Source organism: Helicoverpa zea, chromosome 5, assembly GCF_022581195.2.
Source record: "Helicoverpa zea isolate HzStark_Cry1AcR chromosome 5, ilHelZeax1.1, whole genome shotgun sequence".
Taxonomy (NCBI): domain Eukaryota; kingdom Metazoa; phylum Arthropoda; class Insecta; order Lepidoptera; family Noctuidae; genus Helicoverpa; species Helicoverpa zea.
In genome coordinates this window covers 1,741,128-1,765,376 of record NC_061456.1, presented here as the reverse complement: position 1 = coordinate 1,765,376, position 24,249 = coordinate 1,741,128, and the positions used below count along the sequence as shown (strand labels likewise).

The 24,249-nt window shown below is 36.7% G+C and overlaps 3 protein-coding genes across 4 annotated transcripts; 1 reads left to right on the top strand and 2 right to left on the bottom strand.

Annotated features, from left to right (window-relative positions):
• Positions 1-2,070: 2,070 nt before the first annotated feature.
• LOC124630254 (eukaryotic translation initiation factor 4E-like) lies at positions 2,071-5,919 on the bottom strand. The gene is made up of 5 exons (XM_047164048.1): positions 5,764-5,919; positions 5,283-5,461; positions 4,415-4,592; positions 3,171-3,258; positions 2,071-2,905 (listed from the first exon to the last, which is right to left on the bottom strand). The coding sequence occupies exons 1-5, from the start codon at positions 5,791-5,793 to the stop codon at positions 2,748-2,750; spliced, it is 633 nt and encodes a 210-aa protein (XP_047020004.1). The 5' UTR covers positions 5,794-5,919; the 3' UTR covers positions 2,071-2,747.
• A 392-nt stretch (positions 5,920-6,311) lies between these two features.
• LOC124630253 (spermine synthase) lies at positions 6,312-14,948 on the top strand. The gene is made up of 7 exons (XM_047164047.1): positions 6,312-6,740; positions 8,450-8,558; positions 10,424-10,546; positions 10,624-10,710; positions 11,483-11,640; positions 13,354-13,545; positions 14,270-14,948. Exons 1-7 carry the CDS (start codon positions 6,459-6,461, stop codon positions 14,435-14,437), a joined length of 1,119 nt encoding a protein of 372 aa, XP_047020003.1. The 5' UTR covers positions 6,312-6,458; the 3' UTR covers positions 14,438-14,948.
• A 6,438-nt stretch (positions 14,949-21,386) lies between these two features.
• LOC124630232 (charged multivesicular body protein 1b) lies at positions 21,387-24,227 on the bottom strand. Of its 2 annotated transcripts, none has more exons than XM_047164000.1 (4): positions 24,022-24,227; positions 23,148-23,392; positions 22,321-22,541; positions 21,387-21,987 (listed from the first exon to the last, which is right to left on the bottom strand). In XM_047164000.1, exons 1-4 carry the CDS (start codon positions 24,041-24,043, stop codon positions 21,864-21,866), a joined length of 612 nt encoding a protein of 203 aa, XP_047019956.1. In that variant the 5' UTR covers positions 24,044-24,227; the 3' UTR covers positions 21,387-21,863. The 2 variants fall into 2 exon arrangements, with proteins under 2 accessions (XP_047019956.1, XP_047019957.1); XM_047164001.1 differs by lacking the exon at positions 24,022-24,227 and adding an exon at positions 23,861-23,979.
• Between the last annotated feature and the right edge of the window lie 22 nt (positions 24,228-24,249).

Sequence of the window (24,249 nt, the reverse complement as noted above, 5' to 3'; positions counted from 1 at the left end):
TTTGTTTTATAACCTTATAATTAAAAAACGTTGTTCAACCAACGTAGAATTATTTTATATTATTATTATTTTCGTCGTACACTCTTTTGTCACTTTCTTCCTCAAACGAATTATTCAATTTTTCGCTGCGAGAATTTTCATTGCAGTCAACGGCCGCCATCTTCAAACGTAAATAAAGCGCTGGCAGCGCCCCTAGGGGCAATTTATATAACTATTTTACGATGTGATCAATTAATTTTGATCATTTCATGAAGAAGCCGAGCTTTCAGTTGCACATATCGAGAAACGATTTCTCATCATTGATTTGCCCAAGTCATATCATGATGTGGCCAATAGACAGTGAAACATTTCATGAAACGGGACCATTTCATGAAATGGTCGAGTCATTTCATGAAGTGGTCAAGTCTACGATAAGGCCACCACACATAGACAACGTTCTGGTGACGTCATTCACCGCTGTATTACGGCCGCTATATGACGGCACCGCTTTCCTAGGAAACCAAAGCTTTAGATGTATAAGCAGTAACGACCTCTGCTCTGCTTTATTTATGAACAAGCGGGAATTTCCCGAAAAATGCGTTTTCTCTTCAAATAACCTAGTCAGTTCAGTCGCTTATACATTAGAGCGCTTTCACGCTAGCATATTGTCGCGCTTCTACATTCGATTTGGTTAACGTTTAACAAAATATCCATCACACGTGCACGCTCGTTTTTAGAGTATTAGAGCTCTTACACACGACCAGCATGTTCCCAAAGGCGGAGGTAACTGCAGCCGTTGACATTTCAACTTCGAAGATCAGCGGCAACCATTGTCTGCTCTCTTAGTACTGTAAAATGGGGTGAATAGGGATTAAGAGGTGAATAGGGATAAAACCAGGAAAATATTACGCGCTCAATAGTAATTCAAAATTCGTAAAAATTCTATCATTTTTTTATAGTATAATAGTAGAATTTTGAAAGTTCTTATGGGCACACCGAATATGCATGACGTTAGCTGCAAATGGAAAAAAATGCATTTGATAAGGACGTCTCTTTGTGGTCGTTATTTTAGTTACAGAAACTTTGCTCACAGTAAATTATTTGACGGCAATAGAAGACGATTGTTTATTATAAACGTTATTTAGTTTTTGGGCCATCTTTCTTATACATTAAAGTTAAGTCTCAATTGTTAATAATTCTTAATGTTTTTTGATAAATAAGAAATACATGTAAAATCTGTCGTTTTTGGGGTGAATGGGGACGTCCCAGGGGGTCAATTGGAACGAAAGGGGGGTCAATAGGGATGAAAACAAGTTGAATCGGGGTGACTGAAGTATGAATAGGTACAGGTTTGTAGGGTTGTCACTAAGTAATTATATCTTTTTTTTTTACCCGAATGCCAAATAATGGTATTGTTTTTCATAGTATGTGTGTTTATAAATTTCTTTAAGTGTACCTACATGTGTAGGCAATAATTTAGTCTATTCATGTTTTTGTCTAGAACTTTTATTTCATTATTAAGGCAGTTATATTCATATAACACAAGTAGTGCCAACCCTAGCAAATTTCCCTATTGACACTATTGTCGTCCCTAATAACCCCTAATTTCCGATGAATAGGGATAGCATCTATTTTTGTTTTTTTGCTTAAACCGAAAGGTTAATTCCATAGTTTTCAATTAGATATCACAGATTCACCAAGACTCAATCATTACAATCCTGATACGACAATATATCCATCAACAACAAATATAAAATTGTTCATAAAGTTTGAAATTGTCCCTATTCACCCCATTTTACGTACAGGAGTAAATTGTAAAATGGCTTTATTATTAAAATCACTTTACCTACAACTTCTTCCCAAACCGCCATCCATGCTCTATTTTTTATTGTTTTATTACTATAATCTTTCAATTTATGACCTAATCTTGCGGAAAAGCTATTTATTTAATTTTATTGCGTTCGTTTGGACGTGCGTGTACGATTTATCGTTTTAACTTATGTGTTTGTGTATTATGTTATTCTTTGAATGCTACATTTGATCTGGTGGTGAGGTGGCATCAAAACCGGAAGAGGAAAAATGAAACACGAATTCAATTTTTATACAAATTGGTATTTAATGTTTCATGGTATACTTTTGCATCGTTGAAATGCTGTTACAATGACCGTCACAGACAGAACAGTGTTAAATCAAGCCAAGTGTTTTTGAATAACATACATAAAAAGTGCTAAATGTAAAAATATGTTACCTCCTTTATAATACTAATAATTTATATCCTGCAACCAACAAGCTAGCACATATCGACACAATTACATCTATAGATTACAACTAATGCACACTTTAGTACAAAAGTCAGACTTACAATTTAAAGTTTTCTAGCCACAGACGTAACATGCACGTTATATTAAGATAAATTATGTGAGACAACTCCTTAACTTCAACCTAAATATCATTCTCCTGATAGCTAATCAATGGTTAGAAAACACAACAACAACGTATGAGACAGCTTACTGTATTGCTAAAACATCTCTTCTTAATCATAATATTGTTTTAACCACTACTCCTTTTCTCGAATTCATAAAATCGAATTAACTGAAAAGGCGGACCACTGAGTGTACACTAACGGATGACAAATCGATTAAATGTCGCAATCGAGTAATCGATTTGTCAGTCGAGTACCCTCGCCTATCATAAACAACATTCTGTAGACATTTTACCTAGCCACCCCATACCGCTGTCACATCAAATGCACGAACGTTAAGTGGCAACTAAACAGTGTAAAGATTCTTAGTTGCCGAACTATGTTTGACCATGGTGTCCCGATGGACTTGGAAGCCGATTTTCCCGTGGATGCCCAGTTGCTCTTTAATTTTTCTGCCTATTTCGATGTTGGCGTGCTGCTTCGAAGTGTCGGCTGTCCAAACGCCTGTAATACAATGACAGGTTTTAAAATATAGATTTTTAACTTTAACGCGCCATACTGTCTATGGCTAAGTTGGGAACTGCAAAATCATTTGACGAGGACTGTAACTATGAAGTTAGAGAAACAATAATGTAACAAAATTTGCTAGTGATTTCGAGTCAGTAGTAGACACTATGAATATGAATAAAAACAATCACAAAATTGTTCCATTTTATTATTCTACCTAGTCAAAGGTCAGATAGTTAAGTTTAAAGAGGACAACACTTACCAATTTTGTCGATTTTCGCTCTAACGTTAACAACAGCACCACAAATTTCTTCAGAATGATCGAAATTTTCGCCGATTAGGAGGAGAACCTGTTGACAACCATATGATACAATTACTTTCTTGCTACATATGTATAGATGGAAAGTTACAATGTAGATATAGGATACATAAAAAAGGACAGCAGTTTAGACGGGGCACACCCTACCTTAAGGCCGGTTTACACTTTGCGAAGTGTGAAGTGATAAGTGTTAAGCGTTAACTTTACGCGATAAGTCTCAAGTGTTAAGTAATATTTTCCATCTCCGTTTACACAGTGTTTAGGAAGAAGCTCATAGTGGTACTGTCCGTTGTGCATAGTGTCTCTAGAAATGGAAGATGAACAGAGCCTAATATTGAGACAAATAATTAAGGAGATTGTATCTGTTGTGGTATATGATATAGAAAATGAACTCAATTTTGAAATCGGGAATTCCCATCGCTTCACTCAGTTTCAATAGGGCCGCATCTCTCAACGGTTTGTTTTTAAATTCTGCGCACTTTACATTGTATAGGCATTCAAACTTTATGTATTCTTGTACGAATTTTAAAGTATGTTGTTCCGTCCACTTCATTTTCGCTTTGAACTTGACACTGCGCACTTAAGACACACGTATTTACACACTGATTAGTACAGGCAAATTGCGAGAGAGGGTAGTAGAAAAGTTGAGAGGGGGTAGTCACTTAACAACAAAAATAGACCTTGATTCTATTCACTCGCACTAATCAATAAGTACTAATCGCACGTATCACTTAACACTAATCACTTTACGCTTCCGTTCACACCTTGATTACTAAACACCTGCACTAATCACCTGCAGTGTTAACTTAACAAAGTGTAAACCGGGCATTAGTCAAGGCAGAAGTGTCATAGACTTTGTATTAATTTAAATGCATAAAATCGTGATATGGCTGATGGTCACTGTTATTAAAGTGTGACATGAATAATTCATCAGTTAATTAATAAATTATGATATCTGTTGTACTTGAGGCATCAATAAGATATTCCTATGCAAGCTATGATTTTGTCAAAATTATGTGTCAAAAGTACATTAGATATAATTTAAATGAAACAACTAAATGAGATGTATTCAAAGTAGGTCATTTCAAGGTATCAAGTTGAAGCTCTTGAATGGAGACATATTCCATGTAGGTCATTTCAAGATAGCGAGTTAAAAGGCCTTGAAACATTCGGACCACAATACATACCACATCTAACCAAAAGCGATCCAGATCGGAGTTACGCTGCTTCTTCTCAAGACTGATGAGCCAGCGGCCACCCATCTTGTTGGCATCATCTTCCCACATGGGACGGATGCCTTGCTTGAACACGGCATAGTCGTGGCCTTGGCGCAGCTCCGACGGTAGCTTAATGTGGTGGTACAGTCTGGAAATAAAATAAAACAGATATTAGTGTATAGAATAATCTAATTGGGAAGCAGCTGGTCTTAACTGGAAAGACATTGAACTTGCTACTCAAAATTGCAGGGAGTGGAAAAAGCTTTCAGTCCCATATAAGGGTAACTTCGTAATAATTGGAATATTTGGCAGTTCAGTGAGTACTATTGAAGCAGAATTAGTAAGAATTTTTGTTTTCTTCTACAAGTAACCAGTAAGTTTGGTACTGACCCAAGGGCAGTGCAATTGAATGCAACACCTTTTTGGAAATATAAAACTTTTACTTTTAAACTTATGTAGGTAGTTACAGAATTTAATATATTTTGAAAATTTATTTTTGGACATTTAGTTGATATAGATAATAAAATACCTATAAATATGTTTAACAAGAAAACAGTAATTTCTTTGTTAACATTAAAAGTCCTTGAAAACTTTCTTAGTTAAAAGCTTTTTAAAGTTCATTAAATATGTAAACAAAATTGAAAATATGTGTAAATACTCTATCAAAATGGTTTTAGTTACTCACAGTACAATCAAAAAGTCATGATATTAATAAGATGTGTCATAATAAAATTAGTGTCAGCAAATAAAATGTTATCAATACAAACAAAATAAACATACGTAGATACTGCAAAAGCTTTTCTGTGCAGATAATAGTATCTGTTTCATAGCAACTTACCTCCAGAAATCTTCAACCGTATCGAATGTAGTTAATTCAATTAGGTTCTCCTCCCAAGTCTTGTTCCTGTCATTGTCGTAAAACCAAAGACTCCAGGTGTTCTGCAGAGGGTGCTTGATCAGGAACTCCGGCGGGACCTCAGCATTAGTAGTGCCTTTGGTCTCTGTCGTCGCAGACCCCTTGAACACACAAGTCATTATATTTTATACTTGAATCCTAACCTAAAAAATCACTTATCAGGAAACCTGATAGTTAAGAAATATTATTATTTTCGAGTGTTAGAAAGCTATTATAACCAATACTTGGTTATATAAAACTGGTAAAGTAGCGAAAAACACTACAAACGCGAAACAAATGCAACAGTGAAAGTTAGTGCAGCCACATCAGCATATTCCGTAAAAAGTAAAGGAAGTACGATATAATTAGTGCCTAATACAGGTAGACGATGCAATTAACATCACAAATAATTATAACTACCCACCTCTACTTCTTCAGTATTATTTCCAGCCATGTCACAACTCACAAGAATCTCACGATGCAATTTTTTTTACAAAAAAGAAAGACTGACGGATAAAATGTTGCAAGCCTAATTGACAGATTTTTTGTTTCCTTTTGTGAATTTTGACAGTGCTACTTTTATCAGTAGCCAGTTACATTTTGATACACCACCGTCATGCCGTTTTTTAAAAGATAACTAAGAACTTTTTACTTTATTCCTACCGATATGTTCAGATTTTTCTTTAAAAAAATAATACCCTTCTTTACCTACCCATTTTTTTAAGATAGTAACATAAAAAATCAAATGTCAACTCGGGGATGCCAGAAGAAAATATCCATTGATGATTCGATCTCTAAAACCTTTTTATTATTTAAGTCAGTAATTAGATAGGTAGTGCATTGACTGATTTATTTTTGTTAAAAGTATTGTAAACTTGCCCACCAGAATACCATTCTTTAGAGAAATTACATAAAAAATGGGGATTCATTATCTTTTTTAATCGATACAAATATTTTATTTGGCAACATAGACCTGCTATCAAAATAGATCCTTCAATTCAATTTGCCATTTCCTTCAATTTCAAGAGAGCGGCTTCGTTCCTTTCCTACTCTTGGATTTACCGGTCCCGTCCATCTAGATATCCAATAAACAGTGCAATTAACTTTGAATAGTTGAAAATGTCGGTCCAAACGTTACTACTAGACTTCTCGCTCGACCCCGCCCGGCTGGGAGACGAAAGCGGCCAGAAAACAGTATTCGGGCAACTGGAAACGGTGCTGAAAGAATACATACCGAATCTTATTTTAGCCGCCGAGATAAAACTAGAAGGCGGTTCGCTGAAGCTTTTGACTGGCAAGAAGGGAACAACGGTGTCCGTGAGACTGTTTGACCGTGGCCTTGTCACTGTAAACATTGAATATTACAAAGAGGAGAATGAGGAACCATTAATTAACCTCAAGGTAAGCGCGCCGTCTTACATTACATTAACAAAATATATGATAGTACGCCACTATAAGCAATAACGCGTTTGTATTTTACATAAGAGGACTTCCGTCCACTATAATCTTCCAATCACGACGCTGAGCGCTCTACGATCCAAATTTAAAATAGGGTTGTTCAAACATTCACTGTATTAAGTAAACATGGATTTTTTTCGTTAGTGATGAAATTTGTGGTGATACAACTCGAATCATTATACACACTTTATTCCATTATTCTTATTGGTATGCCTAGTTCAATCAATAATAAACTGAATAAATTAAAGTATAAAAATAATAGTAGCAAAGTAAAATCTCCCTCTGAATGCTAATAATCTGAATAGGGAAATTAATAGTTTTTTAAATTAAATAGTTACAATTAAAATTTAAAACACATGACAACATGAAGATAAATATCATTATAAATACATTAAAGGTTTTTAAAATATAAAGTTAAACAGTTATCCTATCCTTCAGTAGTTGATAGCAATTTTCTTTTAATTAAGCTCTTACATTACCTCACCTAGATTATTATACATTTTTACGTTTATTAGCCTTCAAAGGGTTAAATAAATAATCAGATAACATAATGGTAAATTTATGCAAAGGTTGAGCGTATAAATTTGTTTTCTAGTGCTCTAAACTACTGGAAAGTTCGGTAAGAATGTCATTGGACTGCGAAAGGGTAAAATTATTCCCGCCAATCAAACGGGGTTATAAATTTGATGTTTATCTCACTAGTTCAGGTTAGCGACCGTACTGGTTTCATATTTTATTATTACCCCTATTTTAACTTAGTATGGTGACATTACCCTTACGTAAATATTTATTTTGGTTTTAGATTTCTATGTATTTTTTTCTTTTATTACAATTTCATATTTGAAAGTGAAAATACACTCTTTATTTTTATATTTATTTATAGTTTTAAATATAGAAACACGAGAGCACCGATTATTGCAGTTATTCTTCAATATATTTTTATCTTAATTAAACCATCACATTTAGTAACTTTTTTCACTGTTCACAATTTTAATTTTATTCATTCCTTCATAATAATATTTGTGTTTCCAGTTTGTTTTCATTCTTAGATCAGCAGAAGCATTGTTTTGATTATAACATTTATTTAAATTAAGTCACCCATATAATGATCTATTTTCGCCAATAATTTTCATAAGAAAAAAGTTGAAACAATATTTATCTGAGAATGAACATCTCACATTTGATAACACATTCATAGACACAATCCAGACTCCTTTGTGTCTTGCATTGCCTTTATTCAGGTCTTGCATATAAAAGGCTAATTGACTTCCCGCTTTGAGTCTCAATTGAGAAATAACAAATTCATACCATTACCAAATTGTGTACAGTCAAAAATCACATTGTCAACTTCGATTTCAAAATTTTCACTCACTGGCACTTTAAAATACTATCATAACAATGCACATAGGTTTACTTCATCTACATAACAAGATTATGCTTTGTACACCCATCCAATTTTATGAGTAATGTTTCTATGCATGTAAGCCTATAAGAGTTCTCCCAGTAGCAAACTAACTGAATCTTCCAGTAACCAAGAGGACGCTCAACCTTACATTTTTTGGCCTAAAATTTGTACTACTATGCATGTTAGACTACCTGCATTCATTTTTCGTTTTTTGTTTTTCCTTCTTTATGATTTATTTTTTCAATAGTCGGCGAGAGTATTGGAAAGTCAACTGAAAAAATACATCAGTATCATAAAATCTCAAGCTTACGCGCCGTTAAAGCGATGCCTCTTCGGCAGGTATTACCCGACCTCAGGTATGTGCCACCATTTTATTTTACGCTATTTTGATTTACAGAAGCAGGTTTCTAAATAAAAAATACCTTGTTAGTAGCCCCATTCTTTAAAAGAACGAATTTGGATTAATAAACCCCGTGCTTATAAGCCTCTACTTGCATTGAAAAGCAATTCTTAGCCTAAGCCTTATTTAAAAGAATAGAGCTAAGAAATGTCTGCCAGATTTGTTACCCATCCAACCAACCAACCGATTAGTTATATTATATTTGTTCTAACTACAATATGTGTCCCCCTATCCTTTACTCAGTTGTACGAATAACCACTGCTGTACTTAAATATTACAAACAAAGTTACAGCTTAACCGATTCAGTGCGGTGGGTATTTTTCCTAACTTTGGGTCTATTAGCGAACAAATGTTTCGTAACTTTTCTGAGGCCCCAATTGCCAGAGACATTGAAGGCTCCTCTCGAGCACCACCTGCCATGAAAAGTGACTTAAGGTTACTTCTTTTCGTTTCTATGATAGGACCTGAATGATTAGTCTTTTGCAATGGCCAATTATTATTTCAGCATATTGCATAGCAAAATAGAATGAAAAAATGTGTGAAATAAATACTTTGTTATAAATACTGGAAGCCAGCCCCAATATAGCTGGGAAAAATCAAATTAGGAAGATGGTGATGGTGGTAGATTGCCTGGCATTCCTTCTGCAACTTGTGCACTCAACCACACGAGTAACAGTGGGTGCTTATCGCCTAACCTTGAACGAGTGTCGGGGGTCTGCTACAGTATATATCTATGGTCACCACTTGTTTTTTGGCTAGTCGTAATCCAGCAGCGAACTTAAGCGGTTTAATAACATTAATTAATTAAATTCATTTCAAGTGTTTACAAGTGAACATCTAACAGAAATGTCCGCTAAAAAAAAGTACTCATTTTGGGCAGGTGCTGTAAACCTTTTGCTATAAGTTTGGCTCGATTGATCATTTATTTATCTTTTTATTGCTAAAAGAATATTTTACCCTGAAGCAGTAGCGGTACAATTCAAAACGGGTTTAAAACTCCACCTCTTCCTAGTTTTTACATCTGATATTATTAATTAACTATTAAAGTTACAAACCTAACTTAAATGTAGGTAAGTCAAATATTTTTAAAAAGCTCAATCATAATTATTTTGTTTATTGAAAAGGTTGAAAACTCCTGAAGTACACGCAATAGCCTGAAACTGATATTAATTTCGTTATCTGCATGACAAATAAAGACACCTCCACTCAGGGGAAACCCCAGGGCCCCGATTCTCCTAATTTTACTTAAGCGTCATACGATTCACGTTCGACTCGATTCGACTGAGATCCGATCCCGACTCGATTACGATTGAAGCGTATGCGGCATTCCGCTATTTTTTCTTTGAAATAAACGTTTTTATCCTTTTCTGTCATTCAATAATGAATCATTTTGTCTGCAAATGATTTACGATTGCAAAATGATTGTACAGCAAACTACCGTATGGACCAAAATCACCAAAATAGCAGACCAATCGCACACCAATCAAATGTCAATCGAGTACGATTGGTCTTTTATTAGTAGCAGAATGCCGGATATGGTTAAAACTGCTATTGCGATCATATTGCGATTCGATTTCTACTCGATTTTGACATTATTAACTTAGGAGAATCGGGCCCCTGCAATGTCATTTTGACTGGGTTTCACTGGTAACAATGTCATGCTAAAAAAAAAACCGCCTTCCACACTGAATCGGTTAATGATTGCACACTAAATATGATACACGTACTATTAAGACACTGACCAAACTTATAAAAAAAAAACATTCCCAAAAGGTCTAGGTTCTGGATACAAAATACTGACAATACAATTTGAATTCGCAGACGAACGCCTACTAGAGTACGACATCGACGCAGTAATATTCGACGAGCAATCTCCTTTCCAAAGAGTTCAGATCGTCCATTCCAAGACTCTCGGCAATATGTTGGTGCTAGACGATTTACAAAGTAAGTTTACTCAACTAATACTTCACTTCGTTTGTTCAACTGATAACACCTGTAACCTACTTCGATTGTTCTGACAGATATATCAGAGGCTGATCTCATTTATACTGAAACTTTGATGCAGAGGGGCAAAGAGAACTATGAGGGCAAAGAAATCGTCATCTTAGGTAAGGAACTCTTCGCTTTCCCGCCTTTTATACCATAAACAAATGGGGCTTTTTTGCACGCAAATGGAACTTAATAAGGAGGATTTAGGTATTGTTAAGCAATTTTAACACGGTTCTGCTTTATTAAGATGGCGGATCATAAAACCCTAGACGATGGTTGCATTGGTAATGCATGCGTAAATAATGATTGTCTTGTTAACCCTTCGGTCATCTTGTTACGCATCCAATTGACTCTCGGACACCAATGAATTGAAACTAACAACAATAATGTTCTCGAATTGACACTTTGAAATATATGTTGATGCATTCGTTTTGCAAAGACTTCTTTTATAGCTGAATCTTTGATTTAGGCCTCCCAGGACTTATGTAGCTTATGTTCAGAGTACGCTGAGTGAATTCAGATAATACAGAGACATAGACTTTCACCATATTTGCAACCTTAGAATATTATTATTCTAAGTTTGGAACTGATCTAACTGTAGTAAGCCTATATGCAGTGACATTAGGCTAATCTCAAGGTTTGCATCGTAAAATCCGCATGCATAAAATAACGTCATCGTCTATTTGCACAACTAATACCCACGGTTTCACCCGGTAACCACTTCATGAAGCCAAACCCTTTCATTATTACGTAAAATGCATCAATTGGCACAGTTTCAAGTATGTTAACCTATTTGCACGATATTTTTTTCTAGGTTTTCAGTATTTCTCTTCTATCTAACCCCTTGCATGACCCGCTTACTCTCAATAACAGGGTACTAATTGTTTCAAGGTGGCGGCGACGGGGCGCTCCTATACGAGCTGCTCAAGGAGAAACCTAAATACGTGTGGATGTTGGAAATCGATGAAGTAGTGATGACTGCTTGTAACAAGTACCTGCGGCCCATATGCGGCGATGTGCTCGAGAGAAGAAAGGGGCCTAATTATGAAGTAATTTTTTGAGCTTGTTTGAAGTGCGGAATTTAGGATAGGACATTTCATTTGGGGTCATTAACAACATTCACTGGTCGCGATGCAGACTTACATAAACATCGTATACATAACAATGATTCATGGTATCATAACACCATTAGACCATACTGGGATACCTAAGTAATATGCAATGTCCGTATTTTCAGCATGTTTAATAGATCTTACATGCTGTAAATATTAAGGGGTTGTATCAAGGTACTTTGGCCATGGTATAATATAATCGTGCTAAGACGATTTAAAACTTACTATATGTATAGTCGAGTAGGTACATAGAATATTAAATTAAACGCTGATTGTCTTCAATTTGGACAATAACGAGGTTAAATGAGGGATCAAAGTATTATCGAAAGTTTTAATTTTCATAGATTAATTTCAGCTAGACGGTACTAGGCCAATTTTTACCTTAATTAACGGTTGTCTGCGGTTCGTCTGTGTAGAACTATATTTAAAAAGATCACTATGGGGGATTTGGCGACTGGCGACATAAACAGTATGTCACGTATTTGCCAAACAGTTTTTAAATTACTTGTTTTAGATTTTTTTTCCCCTCTTCACTGATTATATTTTCCTGTTTCCGTGCAAAAAATAGAACTTTGATAGTCCTCGTTAAAGCTTATCTCTTACACGTTCCAAAAATCGTTATCGTTTTGAACACTATGTTAAATAAACAGGTCTAAAATGATATCAAAAATCTAAGCCATTAATTGTCATAATAACTTTTAAATCATAATATGTAATAATAAATAGAGGCGTCCCAGCTGATTATCGGCTACGGCGGCTGTTCTCCTTTAAGAAGATTAGCCAACTGCGCAGGACATATTATAATGCACATTGCACAAGCATTTACGCACACACGTGAATCATAAAGTTTTATTGCATACCTATATTTTATTATAACTTATAAAATCAAATACCTTTACATCATATAGGCGAAAACTTACTAGTTCCTAAAATTTAACTAGTACAAGAAATAAATTCCCACTAATAACATCGGAGGCATGATTCATTTGAGTTTTGCATGCGATAGCCAAATAACTGTAGGTAGGTACTACATTTTGCTGTAAATATACTGGACTATTTATAGCGTGAGGTGTCAACTCGGCTTCTATTTGGGTTAGGTGAAACTGCATTCGATGTATAACGGAATTTTAGTAATTATGATCGCGAAATAGAAATAGACAGAATTTGCAAGTAAAAAGTTTTGAAGTAGTTCCCCCATCAGTTATTTTGTATTTCTTTGTAGTGATTTCGCGCCACGTCTTATCAGAGGCCACGAAACTACCCCATATTACAATGGACTATCTTTGATATAATCCGGGATTTAGATGTTACAGCAAGAGACAATGACTACCACAGTCCTCAGCGCCGGATTAAGAAAGAAAATACTGGCCCATCCCATAGCAAAATTAGCGCAGGTCTTACTCTTATAAAGACAAGCTTCTTGCTAAATTATACAGACAACAAAAAAAACTGTTCAGTTGTTACGGCATTGTCAGTCTTTCAATAATCTAGTTCGATGTAAAAATCACTTTATTTTTTACGCATTAGGTCTGTTATTAACAGATCAGGTACATTTTAGTTCCCAGACTACAATTTCGATTTGACGAAGTGCACAATCGCGCATTTTAATGAAATTATTTTTTAATATCTCCTTATATTCTAATCTTCCAGGTAATCGTGGAAGACTGCATGCTGACCATAAACAAGTTTATATCTGAAGGCAAGAAGGTGGACTATATCTTCGGAGACCTCACTGATATCCCCATTTCCGAGTCCGCGTGTGGCGAGCTTTGGGAGTTCATGATCACCATACTCAACTCCTCCTTCAAGATCCTCAAGCCTAACGGGAAGTTTATGACTCATGTATGTATTTTTTTAATATTTGAATTCAACAAGATTTTTATTGATAAACTATTGAATGTGTAATCTAGTATTTGGGGCAGAACTGTTGTAAAAACTAAAATTATAATTAGTATTTGCGCATTAATTGGCAATTATTTAGTGTTTAAAAAAATGTAATCAGGCCTAAATTGGCATTGGCCTTATTATGCATACACGAATTTACAAATACGTCCTTGGCATTTGTTAAACTCGTGTTTTTGGTACAAGACCCTATTAGAACTCATCGTCATAATATTCCAAAGGCGAATATGCCAATTTGATGTCTAGTCGGCGACCTCAATCACTTACGCCGCAAGCGCTATAAATTGCACATTGTTAATATGTACCTCGTATACGCGAATATCATGAACGCCCAACTTTTAGGCCCCTCAAATAGTAAAAGATAATTTCTGCGTTGTGAATATGTTTTCCTGCGGCTTCACGCCGCGTCCCGTGGAAACTACTGGCCATACCGGAATAAAATATAGCCTATGTTAGTCGGGGTCAGTTCCACGAGACAATTAATCGAGGCTTCGATGCAAGATGTAGTTCTACAGACATGCCATGTGCATACATGCAGCAAAGGCCCAAATCACGAGCCAACTGTGAAAGATTTTTTTAAATTGGTTCATTAGTTTCAGGAACTTTAGGGTGGCATAGATGAATGCGAAAATTCAACATACTCAAAAAGCTGTTATTTTTCCAGGGCAACGGCGCCACCTCACCGGAATCTCTGGAACTGTACGAACAGGAGCTCGCGAAACTGAAGCCCCCGGTCAAGTACACGAAGAGCAAAGCCTTCGTGCCGTCCTTCCTCGAGGACTGGTACTTCTACCACATAGCCTTCGAGACCACCGACAATGGGGACGCTTAACACCACACCAAAGACAACCAAGCATACTTTTTACTAAGTCATTTTAAGGCCATATTCCTAGGTATAACCACACATAATAATTTTAAAGCTCTGTCTGAATTAGGGTACGTTTTTTACGATTTTGAACGTAGATTTGCTGTACTGACTGTCGGTTTTGTAATAACATTTCTGATTAGATTAACTGGTGCGCAAACCCTAGTGTGGACTTTGCAGATTTCTTTGAAAGAAATTGACGACCACTTTACAGAGTTATTTTGTATTATTGAAACGAATGTTTTCCTAAGTTTTAGATGTGATATACATTTGACCGACTCTGCGGGTGTCGAGCGCGGAGTTGCAGCACCATACGGTATTAAAGCAGCTTTAGCTTATACGCGTGTAGGTTATAAGAAATGTAGTCACACTACAGATTTTTCCGTATTATTAGTATTAGTTGGAAGTTTACTGTTATTTGTATTGATACATGCTTGTTCCTTTAATTGTTTTATGGATAATAAAAGTATTTTGACAATGTTGTGTTTTAGTAAAGATTTTAGCTATGCTCCTAAACGTTGAGGAGTTCCCTCAAGAATACACAATAGAGAAAATGTAGTTATTAAATTCTTGACCGTTATTTGAAGCTTACTAGTTTGAGATAGGCACCTACGTGTTTTCCGCTTTTATCTCTGTCCTTTTCTACCCCATATCTTGCATCTCTCTCGCACACCGACCAGTTTCACTCCCCACCAGGCAGGAGGCGACGAGTGTTCTCGGCGGCCACAGTTCGTCATTGGCGTCTTGTTTTCCGCCCGAGAAGGTTGGTCTAACCAACCGCTGTAGTATTTCGTTGAAAAATAAACTCAGTGCTCTCGCAGAACACAGGTGAGTTTATAATATTTTATACAATTTGTTAACGGTTTTACCGTTCGATATTCGATTTTGCGAAATCAAGTGTTAATATTTTGTACATCTACCCCTTTTTTGTCACGAGTTTCTTCCGTGTACTTTTTTTTTCAGTAATTTGTTTTCAGAATGAGTGACTTATAAAGCAAATACGGATGCGGTAAATAATAAAGCTACCACAGCCCGTGCACGTGACTATGGAAAAGAAAGCAAGCCCGAAGTTCCTAAGGCACCTGTGGCCCTAGTTCAATCCTGCAAGGCGTTCAACTTTTTGACGTAAGTTATGACTTTCCAGGCGGGTTGCCTAACATTGTATCAAGACAAATGATAAAACAAAAAGTTCTATTGATAGCTGCAAATTCTGCCAGCTTTCTTTCCAATATGTTTCTTGTGCCCAAAAGGCGACGGAAAGAACCGTCCAATACTCAATCTCAAGGTTCTCAACAAGTTCATAATTACGGAACCCTTCAGTTTAATAAATGGTTTTCGGGTGCTAGAGTTTCTTCAGAAAGACGAATGGCTGTGCAAGTGGATCTCGCCCAGGCTTACTTCTACCTTCCGGTAGCCGAAGGTCACAGATATGTTCTTCGACTAGTATACAGAAGAAGACTGCTTCAGATTACGTGCCTACCATTTGGCTTAAGCACGGCACCCAAGACCTTCGCCACAGTGACCAATTTGGGTGGCTCAAACTTTGAAAACTCAAGGGTTACTCATAATTGTGTATCTCGATTTTCTGGTGGCTCACCAAGATATATTTGCCTACTTTGGGATCATTTGCACCATGTTTTGGATGGCAAGTGAATAAATCGCAAGCATTATCAACAAGATAATTACAAAACGCACTACGTGACAAACAGCACGACAAACTTAGAAGACCTGCATAGCTTGATAGGACTTTTAAACTTCGCAAGTTTTCGTTGTTCCATACGGCAGACTGCATTACCGGGCTCTCCTCACTTTCCTCAATGCAGTGTTGAACAGCAATCTATACCTACCCTATTCATGGAACCGTGAGCCAAACGGTGAACAAACCATAAAAAGGGTTCTTATAAGTCACGATTGAAGTAATGATCATATTTTATAAAAATAACTACGAAAGTAATATACTGACAACATTAGAAATGATATTTTAGAACGATGTCTGTGGAACTTATGCAATCTTTTCAAACTTAATTGAAATCAAATATGTATAAAAAAAATGCCGTAAATTATTTTCTTAATTTTAATGAAATATGTAGTAAATCGTTTACATGTAAAATGAACCTAGAAGTCTTGACTGTCATACATAGAACCCTACTTAATTGAAGACCACAGATACTAAGAACATTTTACATAAAAATGTGACGTTTTTGTCATCGGTCGGGTTATACCCACCATTTTGAAAAAGTGTCATTCTTTGGTTACATTGTGGGCTCACGGCTCGGTGAATGGAGTATAGCAATGTTGAACCTACCAGCAGATACCTTAGCAGATCTAAAGTGGTGGCTGGTCAGCTGCCACCAAACCTTGGATATTCATTCGCCACTTCCCTGTCACCTTATAACCACGGACGCCTCCGATGTAGGATGGGGGCACAACTGAACGGAACTCCCGTAATGGGTTCATGGAACGAGAGAGAAAAATGCTTTCACTGCGATCTGAAAGAGATGCTTGCAGTATTAACTGGAAAATCACGGCAAGTTGCTAAAGAGATCAACAGCCATTTTTCAATGCAGAAATGGGACTGTGGTGTCATATCTAAGAAATCAAGGTGGCACCCGATCAAGGAGCCTACCGAACTTGACGTACAGAGTATTCAGTTATCTTGAGCTGTATCAAATCTATCACGTCGTGAATCATATACCAGCCCTATTCAACAGTCAGGCAGACCATCTCTCCCGACACAAACCTCCACCGGAGTGGCATCTTGTATCAGCAGTGGACCTATTTGCCTCGAAGCGAGCCCAGGGACACATAGTTGTGTACTACGTGCCCCTAGATCTGAAGGACCCGAAAGCGGGGTTCCACGATGCATTTTTCTCAAGTTTTGACTTACCCGCTAGCATGGGTATTACCGCCACCTTACCTTATACCGTAGGTCCTCAGTCATCTCAATTCAGGAACGGGAGTTAATCTCATAGTAGTTCCTTCGGTGGCACCAGGTATTTTGGCGAGCAGATTCCCGAAGTCCCGATCATTAGCAGTACCCTACACACTGATGAACCTCGAGCAGAAACCGATAGACACAGCAACGGGGATACCCCCTGCCAAGGTCAAGGAAATGGGGGGGGGAGGGACAAGGAGTCTCTCCGACTGAAGTCTTCTTCAATCCACACGCAACACTTATCAATCAGCTTGGAGTCGATGGTTAAATTGGGGCGAAAAGTATGAAATTGGATCCTATGAATCCTTGAATCCCTATTTGGACCTATACTTACCCAATTTTTAGCGGACTTACACATAGTAAATAAACTAGCATACAATACTATTTTATTACACAAGTCAGTTATAGCTACACTATGCAATGCAGAAACCACTCTAGAGCTAGGTTCACACGTTCTAGTCGGACACATTTTAAAATCAATAGCGCTGAGCAAACCTGTTCCCCGGGAAGCCGTCCATCTGGAATATTGACCAATTGGTAACCTACTTAAGTGCAGTAAACGTAGACGAGAATAATCCATTTGCAACTTCCAGGCACACTGCTGCTCTTTCTTTTGCTAGCTTGTTTCGGAAAGGCGAGTCCATGATCTTTCCTTGCTTGCAATAGACCCAGAACATTTCAAAAACAACAAAGATAATTTAATCTTATGGCCAGTCTTTGGCTCTAAGACCGACAGTTCTAGTCATAGGCAGTCGGGTTGTTGTTTGATGGATAATCAGGAAAATATAAATCTAAGTCCAGTGTATTGGGTCAGAAAGACTAAAGCCTTGTTAGAAGATAGACGGACATCGGCTAATTCCTTAAATTTATTTATATCCGTTAGAGGCCAACCAAAGGCAGGCACCCGAACGATGATACGGGTGGATTAAGACATTGTTAAAAGGGGCAGGAATAACTACAACCCCAGGAAGCTTCCACTCGGCGGTAGCGTCAAAATCTGTGTTGACAATATACCTTTGGACGATATATTAGCAAAGGGTAATTGGCGATCAGGCAATACATTTGCCCATTTTTACAGAAGGGAAAGATACCCACTAAATAGAAGTAGCAAGTTATCTCGATTATTTAATTAATCCAGCTGATTAATGTCTATATTTTTGTTACTATTGTTATTAAGAAGTATCGCAATGTTTTTGTTAATTAGAAAATGAAATCAATTTTTGCTTTTGTTCTTGCATCTCTCTTTTAATTTTTATTACTCATCCTTCGAGCCCCTTTCCCAACTATGTTGGGGTCGGCTTCCAGTCTAACAGGATGTAGCTGAGTACCAGTACCAGTTAACTTTGATTACATTAGTATTCCAGGACGCAATACACATACTTACATGTGATTACTCGTGTACCTAAGTACCTATTTACATACACAATTTCATTGTGCTTTTGCTCACATTGGCGTCCACATCCACCAGGCGATAACAAACACGTCTCAAACTAGTAAGCTTCAAATAACGGTCAAGAATTTAATAGCAGCGTTTTACCTGAAATAAAACGCATATTAAATACTTACCTTATTTGAAGCTTACATTTTAATTTCTGCCTGGTGTTTTCGACTCAATGACGAACTGTGGCCGCCGAGAACACTCGTCGCCTCCTGCCTGGTGGGGAGTGAAACTGGTCGGTGTGCGAGAGAGATGCAAGATATGGGGTAGAAAAGGACATAGATAAAAGCGGAAAACACGTAGGTGCCTATCTCAAACTAGTAAGCTTCAAATAAGGTAAGTATTTAATATGCGTTTTATTTCAGGTAAAACGCTGCTAATTGGATGGCAGGTGTATTGTGTAAGAAATAAGAAGCTTTTCTCAAATGTAGATGCGGGACTATGGGATTACTAACACAACAAAAATATAACAATTTTATATTGATAACTTTATAAAGATAATTTACAAAAAAATTAAAGACATTTATATTTTATCTTAGATACTTACTTATATGCCTGTTTCTATATATCATGTGATCACAGTATAATTAGCATAAGTGGAAATGACACGAAATTAAATAAAAACATCGAAATATCATTTAAGATTCGCGTTTGAAATAAGATCTGTTACATGCACGTTTTGTATGTTGAAAAGCTAACTTGAACTAGCAACAGAAATTGTAATTTTATTGTCAAGGTTAACTGAAAGCTGCATATTCACGTTTTTTTGATTTCTTTAATTGTGCAGTTTATGCCTTTTTCTAGCGTTTAATACATAGTAGGCATCTTGTGAAGTAGTTAAGAACTTACGGGCAGTTATCCTGTTAAGTCATAGTTTGACTCATTACATTACAAAGTAATACCATAGGGCAGCGGTTCCCAAATGGGGTTCCGCGGAACCCTGAGGTTCCGTGACAGGCCCTCAGGGGTTCCGTGGTAAATTCAATATTTCCATATGGTAAATGTTTCACTTTTGACAATATTAAATTATTATTCATTTTCAATTAAATTGTTTTAAATATTGCATTCTAAGCTACATCAAGCAAATTAAAGAAAAGGTGAAGGTTGTAACATATAAGGAAGTTCAGGAGTTGGCGCTAGATAGGTGTAAATGGAAGGAGCTGCACCGACAAGAGCTAGGCTCTTAAATTAATGATGATGATTGCATTCTAAAATTCCATTTAGGCACCATGTAGGTGGGTACCACTCGGGAGTGTAAGTCTCGTACTTTCGCGACAAGTGGCGGGAAGGCCACGGCAGCAGATAATTTAATTCCGTTTTTTACAAATTGTAAATACCTCCAGGTCTTCGGTAATCGGCAAAAGTAGGTAGCGAGTCGGCCAAAAATCACCGCATTTTTTGGGCTTATTTCATCGCCAGGATCGTTTTCATACATTTGACAGGACGTGAAATGACACGGCATACGAGTATTTAGAGTGGCTATTTTTACCATGAATCAAAGTGTGTCATTATTTCCAATTTTTGCACCTCCTGGAATCCGAAAATTTCGCGCTCGCTTCGCTCGCGACTCCTTGTTACGTGTAATGCTTTTGTGTTCGTTTAATTGCTCAAGTATCCAACACCGAAAAAATTTCGCGCTCTTCCGTCGAGGTTTCCTTTGATGTTTATTTTTTATTCCTCTGGTTCAGAAAAAGCAAAATCGCTGTCTTCGCTAGCTGCTTATTCATTTGTATTTGCTTTTTTGTGTGGATATTGTACTTTTTGAGACTTTATTGATTTACAGTGGTTTTGTTTATTTTGTGTAGGTACATACTTAAACTAAAAAAAAATCGCGCTCGCTTCGCTCGCGATACCGGCTACCGCTAAATGTCTTTCAATGCTAACGGGTGCTTGGAACTTCTTTTAGTTAAAAAAATCGCGCTCGCTCGCCTCGCACGTGTACAAACCCAATCTATTTGTTTTTGCGTTTACTTTGTCAGCCTTCAATCTGAAAACTATTCACATAATACACAAAGTCAAGGGTGGCTAAATTGGTTTCTGGTCCGTGTGGCAGACAGCCATGCTACGCCTGCGTATAATGTCTCTCACGCTACGAGCCGTACCTAAGGGTATTTACGTCTTTATAGTTCGGCCATTCAGAGAATGCGTTCCTGACACGTCGCGATTGAACTGACGACGTAATAACATTCATTGATTATTGATATAATAATGTTGTTTTAATGCTCCTCAATTGTTAAAACGGTAAACAACCAGCAAAAATATTTTTATCGTAACTGCAACGCCATTGCAAAGTTACGTCGTCAGTTCAATCGCGACGTGTCAGGAACGCATTCTCTGAATGGCCGAACTATAGTTTACTTCTTACTTAAGCTAAGGTTCCGCCGAAAAATGGTGAAACGAAAAGGGTTCCGAAGCCAAAAGAATTCGGGAACCGCTGCCATAGGGTGCTAACTAAACCTGGGGTATTAATACTATTTTGTACTTAAATTGATGCAAAATTCTATGTAAAAAATCCTATTTGTTCAATATAAAAGCACATAAACTGCACAATAATATAAAAGACAATATGCATCATTAGCCGACCATATACATTGGATATTGTAGTGGCCTATCTATAGTTAATGTACGTGACTCAAGTACTAAAAGAGGGGAAATATTGCCAAAGAGAAAGAGGAGAGGTAATGTAACTTTTCTAACGTAATATGTACTTTTTTTCAACATGTATCTTAGACATCAATGAAGGAAAAATTGTTGAAGAAATGTGGGCTTACAGTTTGAAATAATCCGCCTTGATCAAGCGTGGTGATTAATGCACATTCCTTTGTTGTATGGGCAGACAGGCCTCTGCAGTGGGGACTATAAAAAGGCTAACAATGTTAACACATTCAGAGCTGCTTGAAAAACGTTCCAAGCACGTTAATCAGACAGATCCGTCAGATTTTCCCAAACATATGGTCGGCTATTTAGTTCTTCTAACAGGATCGTCCGCGGTTCTATAACAAATATCTGTACAACATTAGCTACTCGGCTTGTCTTAATCTGGCGAGTCGTTGTGTGAGCTCGTCTTGTTCCTGTGACACCACGGTGGCGGTGCCCACTGAGGTGCTCGGTACTCCTGAGGGTAGCTCCATGTTAAGCTCCAAACTGGAAATAGAAATATGAGTTTTTAAGTAAAAGGATGGGTGAATGTATTAATAAAATTTCATACATAAGAAGTTTATAATTAGATGCCTGGTGAATGTCAAATTATCCCCACATCGAAATTGTAAGTGTGATTCTGACCATTTTTGTTATTAACCATAAACAGTAGTAATTTCTCATCCATTGTAGGAATTTGATAGGCTGGTGTTTATTATCTCTTCCTCTCTTTGCACAAAATCCAAATTTTTGGTCTTCAGTTCAGACTTCTGATGATCAAAAAGCACGAAACCGCAAACAAGATGCCTATCATGTAGTTCTAAAAAATATACGACATACCCAGCTTCATCAGCAACTTGCTGCAATAGATTATCAACATCTCCCTGAGGCACTGTGGTAGTGGTAGTCTGTGACATTGCATTCTCCATGTATGAAGACTGCACATCCAGGTCTTCAAACTGACTCTCGAACTTGTCCATGAGTGTTGATATCTTCTCTAAGTTCATTGATTTCATTGCCGCATCCATTGCTTTTACTACTCCAGCCATGGAGTTTGTGACCTGGAATCAAAAAGGTGGAATCAAAGTGGGTGAGGGTCTATTAATTTTTGTACCTGGTAACTAAGTTTGAAACAGGTCTTTGCTCAGCACTATTCAGAAGTAGGACATTAGAAATAGTATGTAGCAATTTACATTCTCCATTTCTTATTAGAATTTTCAGATTTCATAGTTATTTATTGCTGAAAAGTTTCAAAATAATATGAAACATTGACAATTGATTTTCATGTTTATAGCACACTAAGTTAGGTCTCTTAAGTCCAAGACAAATATGATAACAAATAAATGTTATCATTATATCACAATGTAATGTCTTTATACATTATTAACTTCTCTATTGTTGTCTCAACCTTATCAAAAATTCTGGTATAACTAATTTACCGTTTGGACAATTTTTTGATGTATTTATTACTCTTATGTTTGCCTCAGGCAAATTCCAACTTCAACCAATAAAAAAGTGTCTGAATCAACCCTGACTTGCCTGTAGCAGGCTTAATTTATGGTTCAATTAGACCTACATTGTGACCGTCTTCCACAACCCTTATCGGGTAATGTGAGTTCTTTCAATGGACTAAAGTTGTTCCAACAAATACGAAAGTAAAGCCTTACCTTCCTAGTAGTAAGTGCTGTCTGCACTCTGCTTGACACTGCATCTACTCTAGCTGACATCCGCAAGTAATTCAGCGCCTGATTCTTCTGTCTGATGGCATTCTCTGCATGTATCCGAGCCCCCTCCAAGTTGCCCTTCTGTATTGCCTTCTTAGCTTTCTCCTTCTCAACCTTTTCTTCTTTTTCACATTTTTTAGAATTTCTCTCTAACTCTTTTACAGCAAATTTTAAATTAAATAGGTGTTCTGATGAAAGCGAGTTAAGGATTTATTTTAGTGTGACACTGATAATAAATATATGTGATCCTAATTAGAAATATAACTAGTAAAGATAAATAAATTTACAGTGGTCTGTTGCAAACTGTGCAATGCATTTAATCCCAAAATGATGCAATTGGGGAAACAATATTGCAGTCCTTTTTGTGGTATATTATTCTAACAGAAAGCAACAAAATAACATACAACTTATAAACTTAACTGAAAATTAGAACTGTTGATGATGAATTATCAGCCCTTATGAATCATATTCTTAGGAAGGTTACAAAGTTGTAGCAAGCTTATCATACAGTTTTAAAGGTATCATTCCAATGTGTTGTGTTATACTCACGCGACTCGTATGCTGTGGCACCATTACCAATGGGAAAACGATTTCGAAATACATCAAAGCAAGGTTATATTGACCAAAGTAAATAGCAATGACAAAGTAGGGAATACCTTCGATACGTTCCATAGTTTCTTCGTATTTTCCTGTTGTTTTTATTAAATCAAATGCCAGACATCATACACTGAATTTGAACTCCATGGAGATGGTCGTAAATTCTTTTTTAAATCAAAAATATAGTGTCAAAAACTTAGGAAACTATAAAAAAGGATACTTTCCATAGCGGATGAAGACATTTCGTTCCCCAGTTTGACGGCTTTTAAAAAACTTTTAACACGAGAAACAATAGGCGCGAGGACCTATAAGATTAGCACTAGGCACAGCCTTAAATTAGAAAACTAACAAGGAGCAAATAATAATTATAATTATTCAGACGATGACTCACAGTCAGAATCAGTCATCAAAACAATATAATTTTATCTGTCAAAAGCGCGAAAGAGAG

What these genes read in the sequence shown, in the direction of transcription:
- LOC124630254 (XM_047164048.1), bottom strand. Translation starts at nt 5,793, where the DNA reads ATGGCTGGAAATAATACTGAAGAAGTAGAG. An exon ending in ATCGCTTTTGGTTAGATGTG is followed by an intron (nt 3,259 to 4,414) that starts GTATGTATTGTG and finishes GGTTGTCAACAG; the next exon opens with GTTCTCCTCCTAATCGGCGA. An exon ending in AGCGAAAATCGACAAAATTG is followed by an intron (nt 2,906 to 3,170) that starts GTAAGTGTTGTC and finishes ATTGTATTACAG; the next exon opens with GCGTTTGGACAGCCGACACT.
- LOC124630253 (XM_047164047.1), top strand. Translation starts at nt 6,459, where the DNA reads ATGTCGGTCCAAACGTTACTACTAGACTTCTCGCTCGACCCCGCCCGG. An exon ending in AACCATTAATTAACCTCAAG is followed by an intron (nt 6,741 to 8,449) that starts GTAAGCGCGCCG and finishes TTTTTTCAATAG; the next exon opens with TCGGCGAGAGTATTGGAAAG. An exon ending in GGTGCTAGACGATTTACAAA is followed by an intron (nt 10,547 to 10,623) that starts GTAAGTTTACTC and finishes TTGTTCTGACAG; the next exon opens with ATATATCAGAGGCTGATCTC.
- LOC124630232 (XM_047164000.1), bottom strand. Translation starts at nt 24,043, where the DNA reads ATGTCTTCATCCGCTATGGAAA. An exon ending in CAGCACTTACTACTAGGAAG is followed by an intron (nt 22,542 to 23,147) that starts GTAAGGCTTTAC and finishes TTTTGATTCCAG; the next exon opens with GTCACAAACTCCATGGCTGG. An exon ending in CAAGTTGCTGATGAAGCTGG is followed by an intron (nt 21,988 to 22,320) that starts GTATGTCGTATA and finishes TTCTATTTCCAG; the next exon opens with TTTGGAGCTTAACATGGAGC.